Source organism: Pseudopodoces humilis, chromosome 25 (assembly GCF_049639895.1).
Source record: "Pseudopodoces humilis isolate 2021_Gansu_Grassland_sample_001 chromosome 25, ASM4963989v1, whole genome shotgun sequence".
In the NCBI taxonomy this organism is placed as follows: Eukaryota; Metazoa; Chordata; class Aves; order Passeriformes; family Paridae; genus Pseudopodoces; species Pseudopodoces humilis.
In genome coordinates, this window is record NC_142224.1 from 6,747,981 (window position 1) to 6,771,623 (window position 23,643).

Genomic DNA, 23,643 nt, shown 5'->3' on the forward strand with positions numbered 1-23,643 from the left:
CCGCCCTTGAATGCAAGGAGGGGAGCTGCAGGGGAGCACCAGCCTGTTTCTGCCAGCCTAGCACATGCCTGTGCTAAAGACATACACTGGAGAAGTAGGGCCCCGGTGAGCCTTGATTTTCTCTGACAAGGCTGCTTTCTGCCATGACCTTTCATTGGGAGCAGCCGCCAGTGGCAGGGCTGCTTCGGCCCCGATGTGCATGCCGGAGCAGGACATGTCTTTAGGAATACAACATTTAGGGTGTTGGGGGGTTAATTCCAGTGGCTGAGATACTGGTGTGGAACCTGTTTAAAGCAATTCCAGACTGATCAAAGTGCCTTCTTCCTTCCTGTCCTGTAACGTGATCTCGGGCCAATGTGCTGCTCAGGGTCTGCTGTGGCTTCTGGTTCCTGTTGTTGTGGAGACAGAGCCTTGGAGGGCACAGGCGTGCCTCGCTGCGGGTGCAGGCTCGGGGCCAAAGCACAATATCCGTGTGCCGAAGAGGACAACAAGTACCCTGTCGCTGGCCAAAGGAGCTGGACGACCATCTCCCACTCTGCTTGCTGGCTCTGCACTGTCTGTCTTTCGATAGTTGTGCTTCCCCACAGCTTTCTGCTATGTGTGTTTCCTGATCAGCTGATTCCAGGGGTTATAGGGCTGCCTCAGCACCCCTGCTCTGTCACAGACTTCCTCTCTAGAATCCATAGGACAAGGGAGAGGAAGAGGCATTTGACTAGCATGCTAAGACTCTGTACAGGAAACTTTCTGGATGTCAGTCTTCAGCGATGTTGACCCCGATGTATCTCATGCTAGGAGAACTGGCTCGGTAATCCAAACAGCTGAGGACTTTGAAACCTAAGAGATACCTTGTGAAAGTCACCAACTAGTTCTTCTGCAAACCTCAGTGCTAACTTGTTTATATAATTTCCTAAACGGCTGTCCTGCTTTCAAAAAGTCTCTTACTTCCTCCCACTCAGTAGCCTTTGCACTCTTCTCCCCTCCTTTGTACCCTGGTCTTTGTTGGTGCAATAACTTTTCTTAATATGTTCTGTTTCTTAAATAAGGGCAGAACTAGAGTTAACTGTGGTGGGCCAAGGGCTGAGTTTGGAGCACTTGATGACCCCAGCTACTGTCCCTAATGCAAACAATGCTGCTTCAGACCTTGATCTGGCTGACTCTGGGCACTTGGCCTCTGGCCACAAGGACCACTGCAAACCCCAAAACCTCCTATAAACCTCAGAGCTGGAGGAATGTCAGAAGCCCTTGCCCAGTCATTATTTAACAAATTATCTCTCTCCTGGTGGGGAAGGGGAGCTCTGTGGGGGGAGCCCCAGGAGATGCTGCCTCTGGGCCTTTCTCTTAATCTGTGGCTGTGCATCTGCTGCTACAGAGGGCTCATGCCTTCCCAGGGGGCTGCAGTTACTGAGATGGGGCAATTCCTAGCTACTTTTCACTGTTTCCTTTTGGGTGGTTGGAGGCTTGGCCAGGGTTAGATCACTGTGTCTCTGGAGGAGCTCTCTGAGTTGTTTGAGTGCATAAAGGCAGAGTAGACCCTGAGACTCAGGACTGGGTCTGTGAGGAAGGCCATGCTGCTTTTTGCACCTGTTGAGTGGCAGAATCTGGGGAGTTTCAGCTTTACATATGGAGGAGGCTTCTGGGGGTAATGGTGAAGCATGGTGAGGAGGTACAATAGCTGCTGTCTTGGGGTGTGCAGTGGGGAAACCTCTCTGCAGATCGGTGCTAGTCCAGAGTCTGATGGTAAAGCCAGATGGGGAGCCATGGCTCCCCTCTCCTCGAGGTCTCTCCCTCCCTTTCCAGCCCAACACTGTAGTCCCAGTACTGCCTGCAGGCAGCTGCCACCACTCAGCTGCAGGATCAGCTGCCTGTGCAGATCCTCTCTGCACTGGGGAAGGTGAAAGGTTCCCCAGGGTGGAATTTCCTGCGAGGTAGTTGCATAGCTGCTTCCCCTATGACCTTACACCCTGATGTGCCTTAGTCATGATGGCATGCAAATACGAGGCAGCGAGGTGGGGGCTGGAGGGAGATGCTGGGAAAAGGAAGTGACCTCAGTCATGGTTTAAATATAGAGCCCAGCGTTTGCTGCTGCTGGGCCTAGTATTTATGATCTTGGAGGAGTGCTCAGCAGCTCACTCCATCTCTTCTACAGTCCGGGCTGGCAGAGGGTAGTGTCGGGGCAAGGTGTTGGGGCAGCCACCCTGCTTCCCCCTCTTTCCCACATTTCTCTGTCAGCTCCCTCTCCCCAGGCGTGCTGGGGTACATAAATGTGTGTGCCCAGTTGTACAGACATGGTGCTGCAATCCTGGCAATTTGCAGGCCTGCAGATGTTCCAGCCTCTTCCTTTTGTGCAGATGTGTCCTTTGTATGTTGCATTTAGTGCCAGGATTGAGGATAGGAAGAGTCTGACTGGTCCCCAGCTCTCTGCCATGAGCCTCCTCAAAGTCAAACTAACTTGTTGAACTGCTGGTCACATAGCAGGGTGCAGCTGGGGTACGCGGCCCTGAGAAAGGTGGTAGGGGAGTCTCTGCCACAAGGGTTTCCTGCTGAGATCCTGTCTGCGAAGACTGCCATTCTTCAGGCTGGAAAGTGATCTGAGCTTGCTCAAAGGGAGAGCTAGTGTTTCAGGGAGATTTTCTGCAAGGTGGTAGGGGATGCCTAGCCCTCTCTCGGAGTGTGCAACAGGCATCTCCATGCTGCTTTAATCTGAAAGAGTGTGGTAAGCATCTGCTGCAGGGATGGCATGGCTCTGCTCCCCAGCACAACCCTCTGCACGCTGCGGAGGCTGTGTGTGAGGGCCTAGGTGCCAAGGAAGCCTGGGGTGCAAGTGCACACACCGTGCCCCAGCCCAGGCACCGCTGCGCTGGCAGGAGGTGCAGTGAGTTGGGCTGTGCTCAGCCCGGCCGGGTTGTGGATGCCTTGGGTGACGGTGACACCTAGTGGTTTCGTCCCATAGGCTCCACCTCGGGCCCAGAGGTGGGTCACCTGGAAAATCTGATGCTTCTAGACAGCCGGCATGAAGCTGGACCGGCCACAGACTCTGCAGTGCTCAGGAATCCTTGTATCTCTGACTTGGAGACAGGAGGCAGGGAAGGCAGCCAGTGTGATGGCCCTGCTGACGATGGCTAATCTGTCACAGAGCCCTGCAAAGAGACTTATAAAAAGAAGAGCAGAAACTGTTGTGTTAAAGCTTGTAAGCTCCTCGTAAAGTTCTGGCATTGCTGGGTTCCAATCCTGAACACTGCTGGCATTGCAGACTTCTTTTGTTATTGCCAAAGGATCCTAAAGTGGTTGCTGAATTCTGGATGCAGGTGGAAGACTGTACTCATAGGCTCAGCTACATCATCTGTTAACCAGATACGTGTGACCCTAGGCAAGACTTGTTTCCCTTGCTATTCTTGTGGAAAAGGTGGGGTTTTAAGGTCTCAGCTGTGAGCCCTGCTGCTCAAGAGGGCTGGTATAGCAGAGGCCGTGCGAGGCACAGCTCACTAGCTAGACTTTTTAGCATTACTTGCCCAGTCCCAGTAACCCCAGTGCACAAACACAGTGGAAATGGCCTGAGGAGGTCTCTTCATCCCATGTAGCAACTGTCCAGGAAGGTCTGTGTTACGGCCTTGCATTGCAGCCTGTGGTGTTATCTGCCAGAAGGGTTTTCTCAGGGAAACTGCCCCATTCATGTACAGATGAGCTTGTCTTCATGCATCCCAGCACAGCCAAAGGCTGTGTGGGGGTGTCCAGCTGTCACAGCAGCCCATGTTCCTGGCCAGATTCAAAAGAGCACAAAATTCTCTCTGTAGATCTTTTGGAACCCTCTCATACACTTGTCAAGGGCACCACCTTCTCTGCCATTTAAAAGGGCATGAGAAGAATCCAAGAAATAAATGGAAGTGAAAAGGGATTTCTCTAGTTTATCAGTCTGATGATATAAGGGCGAGATAATTTCATGACACATTCAAAACAAATTACCCTTGTCAGCAGAGTTGCCCATAGTCTTCTAATGTCTCTGTCTGGCCAAAGTAAAGCTTAGATGAGAATGCCTTTAGCAACAGCAGCCTGGGTTGAAGCTGTTGTCACTGGTGATGGACACTCTCAGGCAAGTGTTCCATACTGGGGGTCAGGGAGATGATCCTGTAGCCATTGGTTGCTATATAGCAGATTGTTCCGCAGTTGTGCTTGTTGAGCTCAGGTCAGTTTCAGGCTCATCTGGATGTTTGAACCCACCCCTAACCTTTGGCTGGAGCTGGCTGGCTGACAGCAATGCTATTTTGCTACTGGTTTTGAGGGGTTTGTTTCTCACTGGAAGAACTCAAAGCCTGTTGAACGGTCTTGTGAAAAGGATTGTTTTGAAACAGCTATGTTTGCATGGGAAAGGGCAAGTTTCTGATTCTGGTCTTTTCTCGAATCAGAAATGATGCAAGGGTCACACACCTCACTTCTGGAAAGTTTGTCTTAGTCTTTCCCTCCATGAGATACACTGATTTTATTAACATAGTATGGTATTATTTTGGAGGTATTCAACCCCTTCTGCTGTTAACCCTGGGAAGACTGGTAATCTAGGACTGGTGTTGGGTCATGTGCTGGGGATCTCATCCAGATTTGGAGTGCGTGGTATCTCAGGAGGGAGCAGCAGGTTTCTGGAGTCTCTCCTGCTGTTCCCTGCCTAATGTCTTTCTTCAAGAAGTTGTTCAGCTTGCTTAGGACCTTCTCATTTCCAAAGTCAAGGTGTTCAGCATGAGTTTGTGGTGGTGTCCATGGGATTTGGATTGGGTTGTCCAAGATTGCATCTTGTAGTGAGTGATTGGGTGGTTATCAGCATAGGTTATGTGCTTAGAAGGTGTTTGCAATGGTAACCTGGTCTTGTTACTTCCTGGACAGGCTGGCAGAGAAGGGTTTGATGACTTTCTGTGTGTTGCATCACCGTGTCACAACCTGTTTTTTATGTTGAGTGTCTTGTGTGTTGGGTTGTAATGAGCGGTGGAACACACAGCACACCTTGGGAGGCCTGGGTTCTGGTGTCCATTGTGTATGCACAACTAGATAGTTATCTGGGTTTCACAAGAAACTTTTCCCAGCATCCGATGGGAGGGAGATGTGGTGAAGCACCTTCCTTTTTGAATCATCGGGCTCTGTTGTCCTGGCTTCCTCTCTTGCGCCTTCTTCCGAGAGGGATAGCACAGCAGCAGTGCCAGCCAGCTCCCAGATGTGGAAGCTGTGAGTGAGGCTGGTGGCAGGCATTGATTCCTCATTCTTTGTGGTAGTGTTGGGAATCTATGCTATAGTCCTTTGGAGAGAGCGGGAGCATGATTCACCAGAAAGTCTTCCGAGAATGCAGCGGAGTTTCAGGTTTCTTCAACTATCAGCTAGCAATTCCCAGATTGCAAGTATGTCAGCCCAGTCTCCTGCGAGAGCTTACTCCTCTCCCTCTGCTGCTTTTCAGACTGTATTGGAGGAGGCTTACTGAAAGCAGTTTTTGTTATTTTGTTTCAAGATTTCTTGTCTGCTAAGGTCCCAACCTTAGATTCAAAGCTGTGCCTTTTCAGATGTATCAGGTAGGAATGCTCTCTGCATTTGGATGTCACCCTTTGTTCAACTGATACTTACTGTGTCTCGAAAGCCCCCCCTCCCTCCCTGCATGAGGTTGGCTAGGTTGTCCCCCTGTGTAATAATGGTGGAATCAAGGCATCCAAAACCCAGACATCTTGCTTGGGCTCACAAGTGGAATTGGTGGTAGCTGGGAGCAGAAGCCAAGAATCTCATCTCTTTGCTTTAAGCACTGGAAATTAAGTTTGCTATTGTCTGTAAAACTACCAGGCTGGAGTGGGTGTGTTGCTAAATTGCAGAGAAAGACGGATTTCTGTGCAGTCTTCTTTTTGTCATGTTCTTTTCAAGTTTTGAATTGTTTGTCTCCTGCTGTCAGTGTATCTACTTTCTAGTTAATTATCTTCCGTGGCCCAGATGTATGGCATGCCTGCTGAAATCTAGTTTGGATCTCAGGGTATGTGGAAGGAGCTTACAGCAGTCAAGATGCCTATTGTCATGCTGTGGCCAGACAGATGAGAGGCCAAGGCGGATCCCTGCTATCCATCTGCAACAAAATCTAGCTGTTGCTACTCCTGAAAGCAGAGCAGAATCTTCAGGCAGCTGCTTTTGCCATTTGTCCCACTAGGAATTGTTAGGCAAGTGTTATCCCTCTGAGTAGACACTGGAAGGGAGGGCTTTCCAAAGTTTATCCAGGTCCCTCTGTCAGCCCAGGGTAGCTTTCCATTGTGTCTCAGACAAGGTTTTGAATGACCTCCCTGGAGCACCAGCCTAGTCCAAAATAAAAAAAGAAGGTAGGTGTCCCCCAAATGTTTCATTCTGGAGGAACCTCAGAGCTGATGAGGCTCATGCATGCTGAAAGGCAGTGCCTGAAGGTTTTGTCACGGTAACTGCCCGGTCCTTCAGAATTGAGATGTGTGTTCCATGCAGTCTCATCTGAAAACCAGAGGGACAGGAGGTGCATCTCTGGACTGCAGGCATGGGCTTTTCAGGGCCCTGGGCTTCTTTGTCCCTCCCTGAATTATTCACCGTGCTGGGCTGTACTGGGTTGTGCTGCGGTGCTGCTGAGCAGTCACATTTTCAGTGAAGCATTTTGGGTTCTGTTACAAACACAATATCATGCTCATGCAGATGTGCCACAGGCAGACCTGGATCTCCCGACCTACCTTTGAAATGGAAGCACCTCCTCAGCGGGTGTAGCCACACAATGGCGTCAGTGAGTTTGTGACCCTCAGGGCTGGTGCAGAGTGTTGCGGGGATTGCGAGTGCGGCAGAGCGGAGGTGGGGGAGGGCCTCTGGGCCACCAGCAGCAGGAGCTGCTGCAGGGCTTGCTTTCTGGAATGCTGTCTGGCAGCAACCTCTTCCAGTGGGGCTGAAGGCTCCCTGTGGCTGGCCAGACAGAGGCTGCAGGCAACATGTGTGCTCAGTGTTGCAGCTTGTGCCATATGGACCTTCTCCTCCTCCCTGCTTGCCCTCTCCGAGTCTCCTTCCCTGCTCAGCTCCCCTCCCCCTGCAAGTGGCTTGACAGAGCAATTGGGCAGGCACTGGGACAGCAGCTCTGACATAAATCTCTCCTGGTGTGGAATGAGAGGTATAAATATCCAGAGAGTGATGTGATCTTTCCAGCTGCTATTAATAGGTCTCTGGAGAACAAGAGCGAGCAAGCAAGACTGGCTGACACTTAAAGGGCTAGCAACTCCCTTATGTGCTGTGAAAATTAATCAGTGCTGTAGCTCACCGTCTTCCTCCAGGCAAGAACAGAGCCCTCACCAAGGTGTGTGGGGCAGAGGAGGAGGAGGGAGCAACTAACAACTCCTAGCTAGGAAGCAATGATAGGCCAGGCTGTGCATGAAGGATCCCACTAAGGGGGAATGAATGCTTGAGTGGCCCATGCCACAGCACTGTTTGCATAGCATGCCAGCAGTCCTGGGCTCAGCTTGCAGGGAGGCAGGTGCTGAGAAGACCCCTTTGCAGAGAAGACCCTTTCTGCAGGCACAGTACTCGCTCATGGTGCATGACAAGCTGTAGCCTGTGCTTTGTGGTGATCACAGTCTTTTGGGGAATATGGGTCTGCCATATGTGCTTCACTCTGCTTTCTTTGCAAGGGTGCAGTGATTTGCCCTGGCAGAGCGAGCACTTGGCCTTTGTTAGTGGTGTCTCCAGGCTCACCTTCAGCAAGCCAGGAGCAGCATGTGTAGTGCTTCGGAGCTCTTATGGTGCTATTTAGACACGTGGGGTTTGGTCTGGAGCTGGTGCTTCCCATCCCTGGGTGGCAGAAGAAATCTGCGCAGCATCTGGCCTGCATGGTCCAAATGGGAGGAGCAGACCCCAGCAACCCCCTCCTTGTGTGCTGGGAAATTTCTCAGCCTGTGCAAAGGAAAGCTTCTCGGGTGCATTGTGGGGGTGTCATGCAAAGCATATAGCAAATGTGAGCAAGTAGAGTAATACCTCAGCTTCCACAAACATGTGGCTTACTCTCCTTCCCTCCTGATTCCCTAAGAAGTAAAAATGACTGTGACAGGGTTAGGGTTAGGGTGTAGTTACCAAAGTTGTGTGTTGGACCAAGGGTTTGTGGTGGCCTTCCAGAATACACAATGTGATATGGAGCTGCATCCCAGTCATCTCTAATGCCTGTGCAAAGTTCCAAGGGGAATATTCCCAGTGTGAGCATGAGACTCTGCCAAGGCAGCTAGATCCTGCAAGGAGGGCTGCTGCAGCATTGTTTAGCTGCATGCATGTCCCTCAGCCCAGAAACCTCTGTGTTCTGCCCTAACCTCCTCTTCTTTGCCAGTCTCTACCTCAGCCTGTGGGGCTACTCAGAAAGCTGAGCTAGGTTTTGAGCAGGAGAGCATCATCCTGCTATTCCAGCAGGCCTTTGGCACATTGCATCATCCTGCTGGGCTGGAAGCTCCCGCTAAAGTGGACACCCCCTCACCCACAGCCTTAAGGCAGGAGCTGGAACTGTTCCTCAGGCCCCTGGGAGAGGCAGAGCTTGTCTGATGAGTGGCTGCACTTCCCGGCTCTGCCCTTGCCTTGCAATCCACTGCCTCTTTCTCAGTTGCCTCAACCTTTGTCCCCTGCTTTGTCCCAGTTTTCTCTTCATAGGCTTGTGTCAAGACTGTTTGCTCAGATGTCTTCTGTGTGTTTTGCAGGGCAGAGGAAGCCTGTTTAGCAGCAAAAGGGGTCCCTGAAAACAGTAGGGCACCAGATTTCTCTCTAGGGTCGCAAAATTGTCTAAGCTCTGGCAACACCTGCAAAATAACTCTGAGAATCCTTCTTCTCACCAAAGTGTTAGGCTGGCGTGGAGCACCCCTTTCTTATCTTGGCCTTGGAAATGAGGGCTCTCATGTATGTGGCTGTTCCTTGAAGTACTGGCAGGTCTCCATGCCTGGGTGAGAGAGTTTGCAGCTTGTCAGCACGTGAATGAGTAACTGCTGAGCAGGATTTTTTGCTCAAAGGGGCCAAGGCTAATTCCCAGCATGAGCAGCTCTGTGTTGTGCCTTGCCATGGATTTTGTCTGTCTGTGTGACCAAGTAACAGCCCCAGTGCACTGGTCCTGGGCTATGCCCCCAGCAGCCACACCTGTGTGAGGGGCACCGTGCTGACTTGCTGCTTTTTTCTCTTGCAGGTTTCTGATCAAAGGGCCTGGGAGCTCTCTCCACTGGCACTGTGGGAAGCTTTAGCCAAGCCAATGCACCCTGACAACAAACTGCCCAGCCATGGCAAGGCAGGCAGCAGCAGCGCCCTGGCCCAGCACCACAATGTGAGCCAAGCACCCACCTGTAACTTGGGCTCAAAGGGTGTGGGGGCAGGCAGCCATGGCAGCAAGGCCACTCAGATTTCCCCTGGCAACTCTGGACTGAAAAACAGCCAGAACACCGTCCCAAACTTCAGCTCCTTGAAGGGCAAGGTGAAGCGGGAGCGAAGCATCTCAGTGGATTCCGGAGAACAGCGAGAAGCCAGCACCCCATCACAGGACACAGAATCAAAAGGTAATGCTCTCCTAGACCTTGCTTCAGTATGTCCTCCTCTCAGTTGCTACAAACATCCTGGCAGGACTCGGAGATGGGAGCATCTTTGGTTTCTGTGCTGTGTCTTCTGTTCAGGCTTGTCCTGGCTGCCTGTGTGACTTTGCATCACTGCTTGTCATAGCTGCAATTTTTGGACCAGAGTGGCTGAATTCTAATTTGCTTTGCGTTTCATTCCCTAAACCATTTGTTACACCCAGAATCTGGCACTGGTTTTTACAGGCTACGGAGGCCATCTAAGCAACAGCACGGTTCGCTGAAACTGCACCGAATGGCCCTGCATGTGCAATATGCAAACTTTTAACTTGAGAGACTGAGTTGTTTTCTATCTCCTTGGTGTTGGTGGAGAGCTGCTTTATGGTGTTGCAGCTGCCCAATAGTTCAGTCATGGTTAGCAAGGCGGTGCTGCGAGGGTCACTGTCTGAACTGTTCTGTGGTTTCATCAGCAATGGATAACTCTTGTGTTACAGCATGTGGCTTCTGGAAAAGGGCTGAGTCAAGGCTTCTAAACCCTTCCCCTTGCCTATCTTCAGCGGCCTTCCCTGTAACCTCTTGCATTCCATCAAGCTCTGTGCTCAGTGGCTGTGTGGGATACTTGAGCATCTCACAGACGGTTGTAGGAGGACAAATTTCAGTGGTGCCTTTGCTTCCAACCAAGACTTACACCCGGTCCGTAGACACAGAACTGCTGTTTTGGCTTGTGCCCCTGAGGATTTGTTTTCACAGTCAAAGCCATGTTGCCTGACTGGTTTAGGAATGGACTTCCTGCCCCCAGGAAGGCTTTCTCCTATAATGTTACAGGGGTGACTGTACACCACTGATCATAAGCATTTGCAGTTTTATCCCACAGCTGTCTTGTAACCACACTTGCACAGGAAAATTATTAAAATGGTTAGATCATAAATGCCCAGATCTCCTATGTTCCTAATACACTGACAGATCATGTGATGTAAAAAAAGATGATGTAAAAAAGTAAGGCCAGACAATGTTTCATTAGTTAAAGTTCCACAACTGGAAGTTATTCATCCTGTGTCTGATTGCTCTCCCTGAGTCCCTAAGTGCCTTTAGGCAAGCCACTTCCTCTCTGAGCTGCATCAGTCCCATCTGAGAGGGGGGACACGTGGAAAGAGCATATGAATTTATAGAGAGGATGAAGGCCCCTGCCTGATAGATGTTGACAAAAGGCAGAGTCTGTCTCTTGTTTCTACAGAGGATGTGAATGTGCCCTCCCATTCTATATTCAGGTTTTACCTGCTGAATCACAGACCCTTTAAATTTACAGTTAATGCCCAAAGCTCTCTAGTTTGGAACTGCAGAGACACATCCTGTGTGCACAGATTCCTTTCAGGCAGTAAGAAATACATCTCATTCTGAAACTTTGCCTCTCACAGGGGAGCCTCACTAGATCTGGCTGCTAAGACAAGGAGCCCAGACTGAGCAGATGCTCCAGGTTCTTAATCAGTGCTGGGCAGATGTTAGCACAACACTTATTGCTCAGGGGCATCCTGGTTGGGTTGGCACTGCCAGCATGCAGCACCCAGCTGGGCAGGACCCCAGCCTTTCAGCCCCTTAAGCTCCTCTGATGGCCCTGTCCCTTTGCAGGTGAGGTGGCTCCCCGTAGTAAGCGACGGTGTGTGCTGGAAAGGAAGCAGCCATACAGCGGCGATGAATGGTGCTCTGGGCCAGACAGTGAAGAAGACGACAAGCCTATCAGCAGTGCACACAGTGAGTGACTGCCTCCTTACCAGCTCTGAAGCTTGAAAAAAGCCAGGTCCTTCCTGTGGCTCAGGAGGGCTCATGACACTGGCACCTCTAGCTTTTCTTGTCTGTGCTCACTTAGCTGAGTGCGTGGGGGCCCATTGCCAGTGGTGGTCATTGTGCTGTGAGAATGTTTGCCATACAGTGAGGTCTGGGACCTATTTTGTGGAGATCCTGAGATGCTGGAGGGAAAAGTGTTGAGGTTGAATGTCCCTGCTGTACGTTTGCTCTGGCCACACTGCCCTGGTCATAATGGCAGCTAGAGGGCGTCGTGCATTGCTCTTGTTGCAGCAGCTGAGTCTGTGCCAGGCCACTCACCTTTCCCTCTGCAGCTGTTTTCTAAAGACAGCTGAGTCCAAAGAGGCTCTTGGGGTCTTGACAGTGGTTCAGGCAGAGCTGAGCTGGCCTGAGGTCTGCACTTTTTGGGACAATGAACTGTAGGCATCCTCTGTTTTCCAAAAGCATTAGCATTCTTTGACATTTTGTATCTACAATTCACTTTGCTTTCAAACTGTAACAGGGAGAGTATCTGAGAGATGGGGCAAGGTCCTGTGGGGCCCAAGTAGATGCCCATGTTGTCTGCTGGAGAACATAAATGTGTAGAAAAGCAAGAGGGTGTCCTCTATGCCTGCCAGCACATTGTTGCCATCGTCTCCAGAACATCCACTTGCAGTTCTCAGCCCAGTCCACAGACTCTGCAAGCCTGTGTGGGAAGGGATAGTGCTGCTTCCCTTGTCACAGCCTGCTCCCAGATCTGCCTGGCGGGAGTGGGTTACGGTGGGGCTGCCCAGGGGCAGGGGCTGGCAGCGAGGCAGCGCTTGTGTCTCTGCACCGGCTTCCCAGCGATGTCTCGAGTAAATGCTGCGGTGAGGCAGGGTCGGGCTGCAGGAGCTGCTGCGATGGGGAGAGGCAGCTGGAGGGGGGAGCAGGGAGTCAGCTGAGTTAGGGGGCGAGAGTAGAGGAAGGCAGGGCATGCCTCTGGTAATTGCAGTGCTTAGTAATATTAATTATGGATCTCACTTAATAGCGGCTGACGATTGACGGTCACCTGCGCCGTGTGCAGCCGGGCCGGGCGGGCCGGTGCTGCCACCCGCTGGTGTCCGTGACGCCCACGGGCTTCGACCCGGCTGCAGCGCCCGCCTGGCAGCTCGTCTCCTCTGCTCCCGCAGGCTGTAATGTAGCAGATCCTGCGATGTCCGCGGCTCCGCAGCTTGGCCCAGGGTCCAACCCGCTGCCTAACCTAAGCGAGAGCAGTGCTTCCGGCGTACCCCATGGTGCTGCCCCTGGCTTGCGGTCAGAGGCTGCGGGAGGTGGAGGCGGCGGAACAGGGAAGCAGCCTTCACAGTTTGTTTACGTCTTCACAACGCACCTTGCTAACACGTAAGCGGTAAACCCCATGCCTCCCCCACCAGTATTGGCTGGCCTTGCCACACCTGGCCAGCCTTGTCACACCTGCCTGCTGCATGCAGCACAAGAGAGCTGGAGAAACCTGTCTCTCTGGTTGCACAGAGTGGGAAACCCCTGGGGTTCATGGGGTATGCTGGCAGCCGCTGCAGGTGGGCAAACTTGGACTGAAATGCCCATTTACTCCCAGTGAGTCCTGGCTCTGCACTCTGTTTCGCCCACTGTAGAGCTCATCTAGTCGGCATCCAACAAAATGATTCACCCAAAGCAATGTGGGCCGCTGGTCTGATTCAGAAGTATCTAAAAGGGTGGGTGTCGCAGGGAGTGTAATGTAACACACGGTATTCTCCACACAATTGCTCTCTTCTGTCCTGCACTGTCTCAGCCAGAGACAGTTAGTATAGTGTGTTTAGCCTAGTCTGTTTAGTTTTAGAGCTCTGCTGTACCACAGGTTCAGTGTGGGAGATCCCAGAGCATCTTGCTGACAACTTAGGGGCAGCAGGCAAAAGCAAAGCCTGTCACAGGACATGGGGAGAGGGAAATTGAATGGCAAGTGATCATCTGTTGGAGATCCTCACTGGGGACTGTGCAGGACAGATGGGAGGACTCTGAGATCATTCCCCCTTCTTAGTTACCTCCAGAGATTTCCTTCTTCCTGCAGAACTGAAGAATGGAGGTGGCAACTGGGGCCTTGGATGGGTAGGATGGGGCACAGTGCCTGTTCTCAAGTGATTTGTGCTCTCTCCCCAGAGCTGCAGAAGCTGTCCTGCAGGGCCGAGCTGACTCCATTCTGGCCTACCATCAACAGAATGTCCCACGGGCAAAACTAGACCAGGTATACCACCCATGAACCAATTGTTCCATTTGGCACATGCTGCCAACTATTGCCCTTCCTGTCTGATGTGGCCATTCTCCACAATCCCCTGGCTCAGCTGTGAAAGAAGGGGTTGCCAGAATGCCCTTTCAGTGAGGTGGGAAGCTGCTTTGCTGCGAAATCTCTTTGGCACAAGTCCTTGCTGTTGTCAGCTGCAGAAAGTTTGGGATGGGGCATGGCATGTTCCCCTGCAGCCACACATGCAGAGTACCTGCTTGTGCATTCCTAGATCATGTAGTAGTAGTAGTAGTAGTAGTATCTACATTTTTTTCATGCAAGGAATGAAGGCGAACTTCCATGAGGCTTCATTTTGGGACAGAGAGGTCTCCTGCAGGGTGCAGGGAAGAATACCTTCCTAGGATCTTTTCCTGCTTAAGTTTCTTCCCCTTTTCTCTGCCAGGCACCACCTGCTCCTAAAGCGTTGGGGGTTGCTGAGCCACTTCCAATTAACCCTCCTGCTGCCAACACTCCACAGTCCCAGCCACTGGTCCCTCAAGCAAGTCAACCACAGCCGCAGCCTCCCCCACCACAGCCTCCAGCCCCACCACCACAGGCCATCAGTCAAACACCTTTGCCTGCACCCAGCAGCCTGCCCCAGGAAGGGACAAGTGAAGATGGTCGGAGAGATCTGACTCCCAATTCTCTGGGGAACAATAGCAGCAACAATCAGCCTGGAAGTAACCATCCAAATACGCCCACTGCATCTGCTGGCACCATGCAGCCTGGTCAAGTGGATTCCTCCACCACACCCAGCTCCAGCCTCCTTGGAGAGGGCCCAGGGATGCCGGGGAATGGGCAGGCAGGCCTGGGCCCCAGGAACACCATGAACTCAGAAGGGCTCTCAAAGGAGCAGCTGGAGCACCGAGAGCGCTCTCTGCAGACCCTGAGAGACATTGAGCGTCTGCTGCTGCGCAGTGGGGAGGCCGAGCCCTTCCTGAAGTCCAACCAAAATGCAGGTGAGGGGGGGACTGCCTCTCAGCCACAGGTTGCCCAGCCCCCCGCACCCCCTGCCAGCATGAAGAAGTATGAAGAGCCTCTGCAGTCCATGATCTCCCAGACCCAGAGCCTTGGTGGGCCCAGCCTGGAACATGAAGTGCCCCACCATCCTGGCGCTGACATGGGACAGCAGATGAACATGATGATGCAGCGGCTGAACCAGGACAGTCTGACACCAGAGCAAGTGGCCTGGAGGAAGTTGCAGGAAGAGTACTACGAGGAAAAGCGACGGAAAGAGGAGCAGATCAGCATCCATGGCCGGCCCATGCAGGAGATCATGATCCCACAGTCAATGGGCAGCATGATGATGCGTGGGCCACCACCACCCTACCACAGCAAGCCTGGAGAGCAGTGGCCACCAGGGATGGGCAGCCAGCTGCGAGGACCCATAGATGTGCAGGACCCTCTGCAGCTGAGGGGAGGGCCACCCTTCCCTGGGCCACGGTTCCCTGGGAATCAAATGCAGAGAGTGTCTGGCTTTGGAGGGATGCAGAATATGCCCTTGGATGCTCTTGGGCCTATGAATGCCATGCAGAGGCCAGTCAGGCCCGGCATGGGATGGAGCGATGATATGTCTCCTATGGGAGGCCCTGGGAACTTTCCACAAGGCACCTTGCCCTACCCACCAGGGCAAGGGGACGCAGAAAGGTTTATGAATCCCCGTGCCAGAGAGGAGATCCTGCGGCATCAGCTCATGGAGAAACGCCCAGTGGCAATGCAGAGGTCCATGGGGATATCCAGCAACTCTATGAGCCAGGGCATGGAAATGGAGAGAATGATGCAGGCTCATAGACAGATGGATCCATCCATGTTTGCTGGGCAGATAACGGGTGAGAGCCTGAGCAGTGCCCCAATGGGAATGGATTTTGCAGGCACTCGGGGGATGCTGAGCCCTCCAATGAGTCAGTCAGGCCTTCGGGACATGGACACACCCATGGGCCCTGGCAACCTCAACATGAACATGAATGTCAATATGAATATGAACATGAACCTCAATGTCCAGATGACCCCACAGCAACAGATGATGATGTCACAGAAGATGAGGGGCCCTGAAATGATGACCCACCAGGGCATGAACCCTGAGGAGCTGGCCAGGGTTAGAGCTCAGAATGGCAATGGCAGTGCAATACTAACAGGACCCCAGAAAATGATGATTCCCTCACAGTTCCCCAACCAAGGACAGCAAGGCTTCTCAACTGGGCAAGGGTCTTATCCCAACATGCCCCAGGAGATGGGCAGTGGCTCAGACATGTTCAGCCCTGAGCAGGGCACTATGCCCGTTGGGAGCATCAGTGGCACCACCAGACTCAGCCATATTCCTCTGCCTCCGGCCTCCAATCCCACACCCACACCAGGGGGAAACCTGGCCAACATGCACCCAGCACCTTCCCGGGGACTGGGCCGCCGGCCCTCTGACCTCACGATCAACATCAACCAGATTAATTCCCCCAGTATGGGTCACCTCAAGTCTCCCACCCTTAGCCAGGTGCATTCGCCACTGGTCACCTCCCCATCTGCCAATCTCAAGTCCCCACAGACACCCTCACAGATGGTGAGCATGCCACCTTCAAACCAGTCTGGACCCCTCAAGTCCCCCCAAGTGATGAGTTCCTCTCTCAACGTCCGGTCTCCAAATGGCTCACCAAGCCGCCTGAAGTCCCCTTCTTTGGCTGTTTCTTCCCCTGGTTGGGTGCCATCCCCCAAAGCCACCATGCCCAGCCCAGGAGTCAACCAGAGCAAGCAGTCTCTCAATATGAACTCATCTGCTTCCATCGGAGCACTGGATCAGGGTACGCTGGGTGTCTTGTATGCGAGTGCATGTCTGTGCTTGGTTTTGGTGAGTGTGTGGACAGGGTTTCTCTCCAGCCCACGAGCTCTCTCTGGAGCAGGAAGACACGCGTTCCTGTGCCTGGCTCCGCATCTCACAGGGCAAGTATTTTTTCCCAGGACTCCAAACAGGGCTTTTGCAGGTAGATCTGTAACACAAACAACAACACAGCAAACGCTGTGTCTGTGCTGGGCAGTCGGGGCAGGTTTAAGTGAAAGTCTGTCTTTCACTGCTCTGGACTAGGGTCTCTGGATGTGCCTTCTCAGAGTCCAGAGGGTGCTGGACTGTGCCAGCTCTGTGCTTTGCAGCCTCCTCTGGTCACTGCTGTCAGAAGGTGAGGACAGGGTTGTTCTCTGGTGGGAGCAAGCCACAGTGTGTGAACAATACTAAGTTGATCTTTCTCTTGCTTGCAGGTTCTCTCCCATCTGGGCCCCGGAGCAGCTCTTCCGCACCAGCCAGCAACACCTCTAGCACCATGAATCCGAACATGCCTTTTACTTCCTCTCCAGATCCATCCCCTTCCCAGAACCCCCTCTCACTGATGATGTCTCAGATGTCCAAGTATGCCATGCCCAGTTCCACGCCACTTTACCACAATGCCATCAAAACCATCGCCACCTCTGATGATGAGCTGCTGCCAGACAGGCCTATGCTCCCACCTGGAAGTATGTCAGGTATCTGCTTCTGGAGGTGGGCTTGCGAGGGGTCAGACTGTCTTGTGGCTACCAGTGGACACGAGGCAGCAGGTGGAGGAGGTATTAAAAACTCTGTTCTCCCCACGACTGCCATGTCACATATCTTAAATTTCCCCTTGTTTGTAATAGTCTGTGCACTTCCCTGCCTCTGTCCAGGCTGTCTATCAGCTTTTGGCTTGGGTGGAAGGGCATGAGCTGGTCTGGCTTAAGGAGTCCTTCTTCCACCAGACCTGGAAGTTTTTTACCTTTACCGATGTAGATGTATTGGGCCTGAGTTTTCATGGCTCCTGGAGTTTTCTCTGGTCCAGGACTTGGAGGCAGAGGTCTGCTGCTTAGAGCCCTTGTGTTCCTGTGCAGTGGGGCAGGGATGCTCTAAATGGGGCTTGGTAGTCTGGTGTTTTGAGTGGAGCCCAAGTGCCTACACAGGCAAGGCTGTGTTGTAGCACAGTTGTGATTTCAGTATGCCAGATACGCTCCACTAACTAGTGGCACTGAGGTGAGGACATCTAGGCAAATGAGTGTTTTTTGTCACGTGGTGACCAGCCCAAAGGGAAATTCCAACATGCTCTACCACTTGACTTAGGGGTTTAAAGCTGTCTGATAAATATTTTTGGCAATTTTGAATATGAAAAATCATCTTTTTGACTCTTTCACCACTGAGCAGTCACTTAGGTTGACCGCAGGCATGCAAATGCATTGGCTGCCTCCCCAGGCACTGATGGCTGCTCTGCTTTTCTGATGGACACAGGCCTTCCCACCCAGACAGCACCTGTGCCAGGCTGGTGACTCTTCTGCTTTTTTCTTCCTCAGCACCCAAGGTTGTGTGGTCACTGGAGCTTGCTGGGTGGCAAACCCTGTGGCAGACAGTGGTTAAGGGTCACTCCTTGCTGCCTTTCAGGCAGCTGAGAGCCCTGATGATGAGACCATGGTGTAGGGCACACACTGAGCCAGCCATTAATCTAAAATGTTAAGAAATTACAAATCTAGCATGGGTCTGGAAGAAGCTGAAAGAACTCTCTGCTGCTTGTGGGCTTGGGGAGGATGGAACACTTTCCTGGTGTTGGTGCTTTGTAAGCCCATCTTGGAGCTGCTTACTGAGCATCACGCTCCATGCTCAGGGCAGTCTGAGCAGGACTGCTTGGCAGGCTTTCAGGATGTGAAGTTTGCAACCCTGAAAGGTTTGTGGGAAGGGTTAACTCTTCTCTCTTTTTCCTGTCTTTAGGCGTGACGGGCAATCAGCCAAATCAACTGCACTTGAACTCTGTGGGGCCTGGATCCTCTCAGAGCCCCATGGGAATGAACCTGCCCGGTCAGCAGCCTCTTTCCCACGAACCGCCCGCCACCTCCATGATGTCCTCCCCAAACCCTCTAGGCTCCAACATTCCTATGCATCCGAGTGGGCCAGGGGTGGGCGTGCCCCCCCAGAACCCCATGATGCTGCCCCCGGGTCCCCAGGACTCGCTGAGCCAGCAGTGTGGCCCTGTGCCCAACAGTTCACAGATGATTCCTTCTAACCAGCTCGTGTTCCCCCGCATGCAGCAGCCCCACAATGCCATGCCATCTCCTGCCGGGGGCATGCCCATGGCTGCCAGTGCAGGAGGTGGCCCTGGGATGCAGCAGCATTACCCACCAGGGATGCCCTTGCCACCTGAGGACCTTTCCTCCCAGCAGCCTGGCCAGATGCCCCCTCAGCAGCACATGATGGGCAAGAACATCCCTCCTCGGATTGGTGACCCCTACCCACCCGTGCTTCCTGGGGTGGCGTCGGTGCTGAACGACCCCGAGCTCAGTGAGGTCATCCGCCCCACGCCCACGGGGATCCCGGAGTTTGACCTGTCCAGGATCATCCCATCAGAGAAGCCAAGCAGCACCTTGCAGTATTTCCCCAAGAGCGACAGCCAGGCACCCAAATCTCAGCCTTCCAACCTCCACCTCATGAACCTGCAGAACATGATGGCTGAGCAGCCCTCTGTGCGTCCAGGTATGAATGCTCCCAGCCTTCCCGGGCAGCAGGGCATGCAGAGGGGACTCAGCATGCCCATGTGCCATCCTGGACAAGTGCCCATGCTGGGCAGGACAGGCATACCGCCCCAGCAAGGCATGATGGGCAACAGCATGCACCAAGGCATGATGTCTCCGCAGCAGAGCCTGATGGCCCAGCAGAATTTCATGCTGATGCAGGCCAAGCAGAGAAGCATGTCTGTGTCGGGAGAGATGTATGCCCAGACAGGACATATGATGTCACCTCAGGGCTCTCTCATGGGGCCCCCGCCTCAGCAGAACCTCATGGTCACGCACCAGATGAGGCAGAGGAGTGTCTCCCTGGACAGCCAGATGAGTTACATCCCCGGGCCTGGGAACATGGCGAACTTGCCTTTTTAACCCTGACTGGTGCTCAGGGCTGGGGAGGGGATGGGGCTGCCCCTACAAACATTTTTAAACCTTTCTGTGGGGGCGGGTTGGGGGCCAGTGCCAGCGGAGGACGCCATGTGGGATGCTTTTCATATCGGATTTGCCTCTACACAGCAAACCAGATGTGCAGTAAACTTGATGTGAATTGGGTTTCTTTTTCCATTCTTTTTTGGGGAAGGGGAGGGTGGAGAGGCTGGGAGTGGGGCTGTTACTTTGAACCCTGCGTGGTGACCAGGGACATCCAGGCCTTGTGGCAATTTGTAAAGTTTTCACTTATGGTTTTCTTCGGTCAAGTGTTTTCCTTGCCCTTTTTTCCCCCTCTATTTTTTTTGTCCTTCGTTTTTAAGCAACCAAAATGTGCAAGAGGGTTTTTGGAACTAGCTGTAAATAGGTCGCTGGGAAAGGCAAAATTTGTGCTGGTTTTTAATTGTTCTGTATTTCTGTGTTTTAATAGAAGCCTCAAAACATGTTTTAAAAAACAGAAAGAAAAAAAAATGCTAAAGGCAACAGTGTACAAGGATTGAAATCTCTCCTTGAGGGAGGCAGGAGGATCCCCAGGGTGCACAGGGCGTTGAGAGATCCCATTATAGAGTGACTCTGTCAGACTTGTGTTCACGCATCTGAAAGGTTTTGCATGTGTGGGAGAGGGTGGTGCAGTGTCATGCAGATCTCAGGTCCTGTGGGTACATGGATACTATGCTGAGTACACAGACATAACCACTGACCAAGGGCCACTGTGGGGGTGGGGGCAGGGCGAGGTGTAGCCCAGTGAAATGCTACTGGAGAGGTGCTTGTCTGGCAGGGCAGAGGCCATAGCTTTACAGGATGCGGCTGTTGCTGCTCTCTGGGATGGGAAGGATGCTGGCCCTTCAGCTGGAGAAGCATCAAGAATCTGGGCTTTGCAGATGTTAACATGCTGGACCTGAAGGTCTTAACCAGCTCTGTCACGTCTACTCCCTTCTCTTCCCTTCATGCTGTGTCTCCTGTAGGCAAGGTGTTGTGGTGTGTAGGGACAGATGGGCTTTTAGGTGAGTGAGGTGATGCATTCCAGTGCTTCCAGGAGAGGCTATCTGGGAACCCTGATCTCCTGCAGCCTTCCTACACCAGTCTCTTAGCCATCCATTACCCTTCACCACTGTGTCACACTCCCCCGCCAATGAATGCTTTCCCAGGTTTTCCTTGTGCTTGTCAGTCCTTCATCTGTAGAGTTTTGCAGGCAGTCTTCACTCCATCATAACCTGAGCTACTGTCAGCAGCCCTGCCCTGTGGCACAGGAGAGGTCCAGCTCTGGAAGAGGACCTGTCCCTGAGTGCAATACTCTACCTCAGCATTCGGTGTCAGCAGCATGGCCATCCTGTGCTTCAGACAGAAGCGGCCAAAGTTGAGTGCCAGTCTCTAATTCCTAGGCTGGCCAGAAGCGTGCCCTTTGGACAACTCTGTTTTTTCTGGATGCATTCCACCCTCTCCATCCTGTACTCCATAAGGTCTTCCTGCATGCAGCCCTGATGGTCTTCCCCATGTTTTTTCACAGAGGGGAATGGGGCATGATGCACATTCATTTCTGCACACATTGCAGTATCTCTGGACCTCTTTGGGGACTTGCAATTCTAGCATCCAGGGGTGAACCTGGAGCACACAATTGCTGGAGGAACACTTCTTGGAGGATTATCTCTGTAGAGCCAGGCTAAACACACTACCTCTCTTACAACAGAGCTCACCTTTCCCAACTTGGTGTTGCAGGGAGGAGAGGGCTTTGGAAAGGGAGACTGCCCTTTGTAGTGAATGAACAGTAACACTTTTTACTGGGTTGCAAGCTGTTTGGAAAGGCTGGTGGGTGTTGCAATGTCACCTATCTTGATCCAATCTGTGAGATGATGGAATCATAAAGTCTAGTTAGGAATGCATTGAAGCTTTTGGGGCATTTTGTAGTGAACAGTGCTGGATGAGAAGACTGGGTTTGGATCTGAGGAAGGATCTTGCTCTAGTCTCCTGCATTGTAGGGGTTTGTTGTCTCCAATGTGAGCAAGTAACATTTTTTGAGGTGGTAAAACAGGAACAATCATGAGAAGTTCTCCTTCCTGCTGTGGCAGTTGGAGCAGAAGAATAATCTTCAGCCCAGGCTTTGGACTTGGCATGTTAGCTGGTTGGATTCTCAATCCTTTCAGTGTGTGTTTGATGCAGGAGGATGTGGCTCAAACAGACGTAGCTGTTTCTAAGCTTGACTTGCCTGAAAGGCTGTAGCTTCTCTTAGCTGCACTTCAGGGTGCTGGCTGCTAGTAGCTTCTCGTAAACATCCAAATACCAATTACAGTCTCAAACTTTGTTCATCACCCACCAGCAAGTCTTGGCTAATTTGAAGCCATAACATTTTCTATATGGAAGTTTTTTGTTGTAGATAGCTGTTGTTTTAGCCTGGTTGAGATCTCCATGTCTTTGTACTTTCCCCGTTGTCCCTTTTGCCCAGCCCAACACAGAAGTTGCCTGGGGCTTGCAGTCCTCACTCTGTTAGCAGCCATTGTCCTTGTATCAGCAGGAGCCTGCAGGCCTGTGGCATGTGCCATGCCGTGCTCAGGAGACTGGTGCTCAGAGGGACATGGCAGTGTGATGCTATTTCTGCCTGGCAACAGAAGGAAGACCTGTCCTTCAGTGACAAATAAGAAGCTAAGCCTTTTGACTCAGCAGCCCTGGATACAAAAGGGAAATCCTCATGCTAGGTCAGAGCTGAGGACTCTGGAGCAGCAGCTGGTGCTCTTCTGCAAAATCCCAGTGCCCTGGAGCCAGCCCTACCCCTACCACTGTGATGGCTGAACAATGGGGAGAAGAAATGCTGCCTAACACCCCTGTGCCCCGAGCGCTGCTCCCAACGATACCTGTGAACAGCAATGTGGCAGGAGTTCCTTTGGAGACTCAATGACAGCCAGTCCTTGTTAGACCCAGGCAAGGTTTGCCATCAACTGGTTGCCCGCTGCCGTGACCTGTGTCTAGTCTTGTGTCTTGTAGTTTATTGCTCAGCTCCTCACCTTGAGTTCTGTGTACTGACTCCACATAATCACAGTAGAAGGTTTGCCCATCTTTTAGCCATGATTTTGCCATGTTTTTCCAGCTCCAAAAAAACGAATGCTGGGAAACTGCATCCTCCAGTATGTCAGATAATCACACACCAGGAATTAGCTTTCACATTGAAGTAAAGTTGACTGACCTGTTCTCTGTCATCCCATGGAGAAACTTCCCCAGTCATTTTGTACCATTATATAAATATATATATAAATATAAATATATAAATACAATATGTGAAGACATCTTATTGGTTTTTATTTGAAACAATTTTTAGGCTTGTTTTTGGGTATCTGTGCTGCCTGTAATGTATTGACCTGTTTTATAGGTGCCTTTTTATTAAAAAGACAAATTTCAAGACCTGACCCTGTGCCTTTTTCCACGTGATTTTCCACAGGACTGCAGCAGAGACAGCGAGTGCAAGAGGTGCTGGAAGGATTGTGTGGACATTGGGGGAGCCCCTTCTCTGCAGCACTCCCAGGCACATGTTCATTCATGCGTTCTCTTACTTGCACTCACCCATGCATGCTCCACTGCCTGCCATGGCCCTGTGATCACGGTGTGTGTGTAGCAGGATGCTCTGCTGGAACCCTAGCTCTGTCTCCTGGGAGACTTGGTTGCCCTGCAGGAAATGGAGAGCAGTGTGCTGTTGTGAGGGTCTTCGTGTTCCCATCTTTGGGGTTGTCTTCATCAGGTACCAGGGCTTTCTCTGGTTTGCCTGCTGGAACGCTGTTTCTGGAGCACAGTCCAGAACTGGACTGTGAGGTACAGAGGGTGTGCTGTGCGTGGTGGTGACATTGCCTTCCCACACACCATCTCCCTACTTTCTGCAGGAGCCACCTTGGAGCTCCCCTTGGCTCAGTCCCCCTTCCCGGTGGCTTGGGTGGGCAGAGTGCATCTGCCTCACTTGGTAGCCGTGGGATAGAGGCTGAGTAGAGCGCCACAGGGGAGGCTGAAGGTCTGCCCGAGGGCTGCAGGGGTGGCTGGCAGTGTGAGTTCGTAACAGGGAAGCCCACTCCGGGGCAAGGTGTGACAGCCATTCAAACCTTGAGGAGACAGCAA

General features: G+C 52.2%; 1 protein-coding gene across 3 annotated transcripts in view; it reads left to right on the top strand.

The window, feature by feature from the left end:
- Positions 1–22,939, top strand: part of BCL9L (BCL9 like) — a 64,723-nt gene extending 41,784 nt beyond the window's left edge. For 2 of the 3 annotated variants that reach the window (XM_088066709.1, XM_014259819.2), the window contains exons 2-8: positions 9,161–9,524; positions 11,163–11,285; positions 12,488–12,698; positions 13,473–13,557; positions 13,997–16,382; positions 16,834–17,094; positions 18,338–22,939. In XM_088066709.1, coding sequence (XP_087922835.1) covers positions 9,224–9,524; positions 11,163–11,285; positions 12,488–12,698; positions 13,473–13,557; positions 13,997–16,382; positions 16,834–17,094; positions 18,338–19,497 — 4,527 coding nt within the window. In that variant the 5' untranslated portion in view covers positions 9,161–9,223 and the 3' untranslated portion in view covers positions 19,498–22,939. Of the gene's footprint in view, positions 1–9,160; positions 9,525–11,162; positions 11,286–12,487; positions 12,699–13,472; positions 13,558–13,996; positions 16,383–16,833; positions 17,095–18,337 lie in introns of those variants that run through there. The other variant, XM_014259818.2, reaches the window with a different exon arrangement.
- The last annotated feature ends 704 nt before the right edge of the window (positions 22,940–23,643 follow it).